We start from the raw sequence: 5,000 nt of genomic DNA, 5'->3' as shown, positions 1-5,000 counted from the left end.
ATTGCAAATAAAAGAAATAAATAAAAGTAAAAAAATATATATCAATATATATATATATGAAATAATTCTAAGAAACTACCACCACACGACGCACACACACATGCACACACACACCAGGACACCACACACACAATGCACACTGACACAACACACACCCCCCAAACTCACACACACAACACACACACACAGCAACACACACACCCCTACACAGACACACCCACACACGCACACACACACGACACAAAAAACATATTATAATAGTAATAGAAAAAATAACATATACATATATATACACATGTACACCCACACACCGCCAGCACGACACACACACAACACACACAACACACCCACACACCACCAAACCAACACCCACACACACACCAAACACCCACACAACACACACACACACACACCCACACAAAACACACAAAAAAATATAAATTATATATATAAAAATAAAAATATATATAGTTAAACAGAAAAAAATATTTTAATATATATATATAAAAACCCCATATAAAAAATATATAATATATATAAATATTTAAAAAAATAAAATATAATATATATAAAATATATAAAAATTGTTTGTATTATATGTTATATATATAAAAACAATATATATATATTTGTATTTATTTTAATGTAAAATATAAATGTACATAAAAGTAAATAATATATAAAAAATGATACTTTTCAATGTTTTAAAATATATAAAATATATATATAAATATATATTTAAAATTTAAAAAATAAAATAAAATATATTAAAAATATAAAATATATTTTATAAAAAAAAAATAACACAACACACACATTGAAATGTACACACCCCCCACACACACCAAAAAACCCACATATTGTATAAAAATTTATATAATATAAATTTTTAATTTTTTTATTAATAAAAAATATATATATTAAAAATAATATAAAAAATATATAAATATAATTTTTTTATTTTTTGTACTACCCAAGGATAATTAGACCAATAAAAATGAATGAAGAATTAAAAAAGAGAAAACTCTGACAACCAAACTCCGAACCGCTTCCTGGCAAGCCATAACACGCACAAAGAGATACAAAATCAAGTGATGCCTCGGAGTCTCCGTTTAGGAATGTGTTTACAAGTGAGCCTTTGCTGAGGGATTTGATTTGACGAAACCTAGAGGAGGTTTTCTTTGATCGCGGGAAAGATGGCACGACCCGGATCTTCCTTGGGCGTCCATTGGAATCTCTGTAATTTCTGGTCCTCCTCGTCTTCTTAAGGAGGAGAGAAAATGGCAAGGGTCATCCTTTTTTTTGATTACCCTTTTCGTGCTAAAATGATGTGCTTATTCATAGGTCACGTTTCAGGAAATACAACAGTGATAACAGTTACGTCTAATTTGAGATATATATTTTGCAATCAATGGTAATTAGATTATCTATTGTCTATTTTTATTTAATAACTTACCAAAATACCAATACCAAAACCACTTTGTACGTGTAAGAAACAATAGCCAAGAACAATAGCAAGAGATTTCCTTGGGATATTGATCACAGTAACTGTAACTCTCGCGTGACTGTAACGATTGCATGATTGTGCAGAGAGGAATATTCAGACACAATAGAGGGAAATATAATGCAAAGCTGATGCACATGCGGCTGCAGGTAGAAAATAAAGGAGGTACAACAACAACAACAAAATCCTGTTTTATTATGATGAGATGAATATTGTATTTATTGCCAGAAGATAGATATTGGATATACACAGTCAAAAAGTCTTTGTACGCAAATCTGTCATACGAAATAGAATATAACAGCCTAATGTAGTTTCACTTTATAGCACGAGCTAAGATGCTTTTTCCGTAGCTCAGAATTCTTTGAAGTAAGGGTCACCAGTTGCCAGGCAGTGGATTCCCGCGTCTTATTAGGGAGAAAGGAAGAGAAGAAAACAATATGAAATTCCTCATGTCCTACTGCTTCGCATTGGCAGCAATAATACCTTCACCAACATGCGTGGAAACGCGGATGGCAGACACTGCCAGTCGCGATGCCAAGCGTGGAGAGCCGTCAGCCTCATGACTAATGCCCCTCCCCCTCTCTCCCCATTGCAGGAGCAGGTTGATCCCCGCAACCTGGCCATTGTCCGCTTCACGCCCTCGGCCACGGACCCGCACACGGACTTCGCCGACGAGGTGTACTTCCCGCCCATCAGGGAAGGCGCGGCGCACAACGGCTTCACGCCCTCGGCTTCCGGCGACGACGGAGACGCCCACGCCGACTTCGCCGACGAGGTCTACTTTCCACCCGGGGGAGAGTCCAATGCCATCAACGGGGATCGCGAACACCAGGTAAGGCTGCACCGGAGAGGCACACGGGATTGTGCAGACACACAGACACGCACATATGCTTACACACTTGCACACACACACACACACACACACACATGCAGAGCAGACCTCCCGCCCCGCCTGAGAGGCAGCTCGCTGACCCACTCCTCCCCCGCAGGAGTCCGCCACGAGCGAGCCGGGCGCTTCGTCGGGTCCTCCTGACCGCCCCCGGCCCCCACCCCCCCCCACGAGGGGAAACGGAGCCAAGGGGGGGTGGGGCCCTCCCTGCCAACCCTCCCGGCCCCCCCACCGACCACGCCAGCGCCCCTCCCCGCCGCCGGAAAACCCCCCGGGTGCGGGACACGGGCGACATTACTCCTACGGTAAGGCCCCCTTCCCCGAGCGCCCCTCCCTTTGGCTCCCCCCCCGGGTGGGTCTTCTTGCCATTTTGGGGGCCCTCGATTTCTCAGCAGTCCCCCTCGATTCTTTTTTTTCCTCCCCCCCCCCCTCTCTCTCGCCATTCTCACTCCAAACTCTCTCTCTTCTCTCTCTCTCTCTCTCTCTCCCTTTCCCCCCTCTCCCTCTGTACTCCCCTCTCCCTCCTTTCCCTTACTCCCACTTCCTACTTTCTCCCTTCCCTCCCTCTCACCCTTCATCTCTCCCTCTCTTCCACATTACCTTTCTTCATCTCTCCCTCTCTCCCTTTCTTCCCTTCTCCCTACCTTCCTCTCTTCCTCCCTTCCTCCTCTCTTCCACTCTTTCCATCCCACCTCTCTCTTTTTCCCTTTTTTATTTTTCGCAGAATTTCATACAGTGTTCATTTTTGAAAATCATTATCATCTCAACGATTTCCAACCCCCTATTTTGCCCTCTAATCATTATCGCCGAGAAATTGTCCCGAAATAATCATTCTTCTGACATGGAACACCCAAAAAAAAAAAAAAAGAAAAAAGGAAAAAAGAAAAGAAAAGAAAAAAAAAAAAAAAAAAGGAATTCTTCACATCCTTCGTTTTTCTCTCTCTTTTCATTTCCAATTTCCCCTAAGGAAAATAAAAGGATTAAAAAAAACTCATTATCAACCCGACCTGAAGAAAGAAAGGGGAAAAACCAATTTTGATTGGTGGAAATTGATTAAAAGGGGGAAAAGGGCGGGGGAAAACAAACCCCTCCCTTTGGCTATGGAAAAGTAAACTCTTTGGGTAAACCTGAAAGCGTTATTTAACCCCTCCAATACTGAAAAGAAAGAGGGGGGGACAGATAGACAAACTAGGGACAGAAGGGCAGCAGTGTTCATTATCGGTTTTATATTCTTTCACTCTCTTTCTCTCTCACTATCTCTCCATATCCTCTTCTTCTCCTTCCTCTCTCCTCTCTCCATCTTCTTCTTTCCTTCTCCTCTCTCTCATCTCTCTCCTTCCCTCTTCCTCACATCAGCCCCCTCCCCTCCCTCTCCCCCTCTCACCCTCTCCCCCTCTTCTCTTCTCCCTCCTCTCCCCCCCTCCCCTTTCCCACTCTCCCCCTCCCCTCTCCTCTCTCCTTCCTCCCCTTCTCTCCTCTCTCTCCTCTCTCTCTCTCTCTCTAATATTTTAAAATATTTTAAAAAAAATTTTATATAAATATACACACACAAAAAACACAAAAACACACACAGAAAAAAAATATATATTATATATAAAAGATATATATATATAACATATATATACCATATGTGTGTGTGTATTTAATTTTGTGTTTTTTGTATATAAAAAATAAATATAAATAAAATAAATAAAATTAAAATTATTAAATGTTTTTTTGTGTGGTGGGTTTTTTGTGGGTGTGTGAATTTAATTATGCAAATAGGTAATTTGAATACACACAAAACACACACACCCCACCCCACAAAACACAAAACCCCCAACCCCAAATAGAATAAAAAAATATAATTTTATACACCCAAAGTTGTGTTTGTATGTATGGGGTTTTTAAAATATATTTTAAAATTAATGTTTTATAATATAAAATAAATTTCACACACACACAAAAAAACACACACACCACACACACCACCACCCCACCCCACACACAAAACACACACACACAACCCCACACCAAAAAACCCACACCGGCCCCACACACACCAAACCCCACACACACAAAACCAAAAAACAAAAAATTTTAAAATAATATATATAAAATAATAACAACACCACACACACACAAAAACACAAACACAACACGATAAAAAAATATATATAAAAATAAAAAAAATATATATAATAATAAATAGACATAAATAATTACACATATGTGTTGTGTGATATGTGTTGTGTTTTTTTATAAAATATTTATATACATAAATATATTGTAAAAATAATAAATATAAATTTTAAGTGTGGTGTGTGTGTGTGTGTGTGTGTGTGGTGTGTGTGTTGCGCCACACACACACACACACACACACACACACACACACCACAAAACAACACACACACAAAATATAAAAAAACATATACATACACACACACACACACACACACACACACACACACACAAAAAAATATATATAAAATATATATAATAAATACTACATTTTAAAATACACACAACACACACAAAAAACCACACAAAAACACACACCCCCACACAACACACAACACACACACAAAACACATACCCACACCACCAAAAAACCAAAACACACAAAAA

At 39.2% G+C, this 5,000-nt stretch overlaps 1 protein-coding gene across 1 annotated transcript in view; it reads left to right on the top strand.

Annotated features, from left to right (window-relative positions):
* The window catches only part of LOC125040410, a gene marked incomplete at its 3' end in the record, with an annotated part of 74,966 nt that overhangs the window by 19,815 nt on the left and 50,151 nt on the right, over positions 1 to 5,000 (top strand). The window contains 2 exon segments of the mRNA XM_047634962.1: positions 2,100 to 2,336; positions 2,494 to 2,698. Coding sequence (XP_047490918.1) covers positions 2,100 to 2,336; positions 2,494 to 2,698 — 442 coding nt within the window.

The sequence above is a fragment of the Penaeus chinensis genome, chromosome 29, assembly GCF_019202785.1.
Source record: "Penaeus chinensis breed Huanghai No. 1 chromosome 29, ASM1920278v2, whole genome shotgun sequence".
NCBI lineage: Eukaryota > Metazoa > Arthropoda > Malacostraca > Decapoda > Penaeidae > Penaeus > Penaeus chinensis.
The sequence above is the reverse complement of the archived record's forward strand: the minus strand, read 5'-3'. Positions and strand labels throughout refer to the sequence as shown.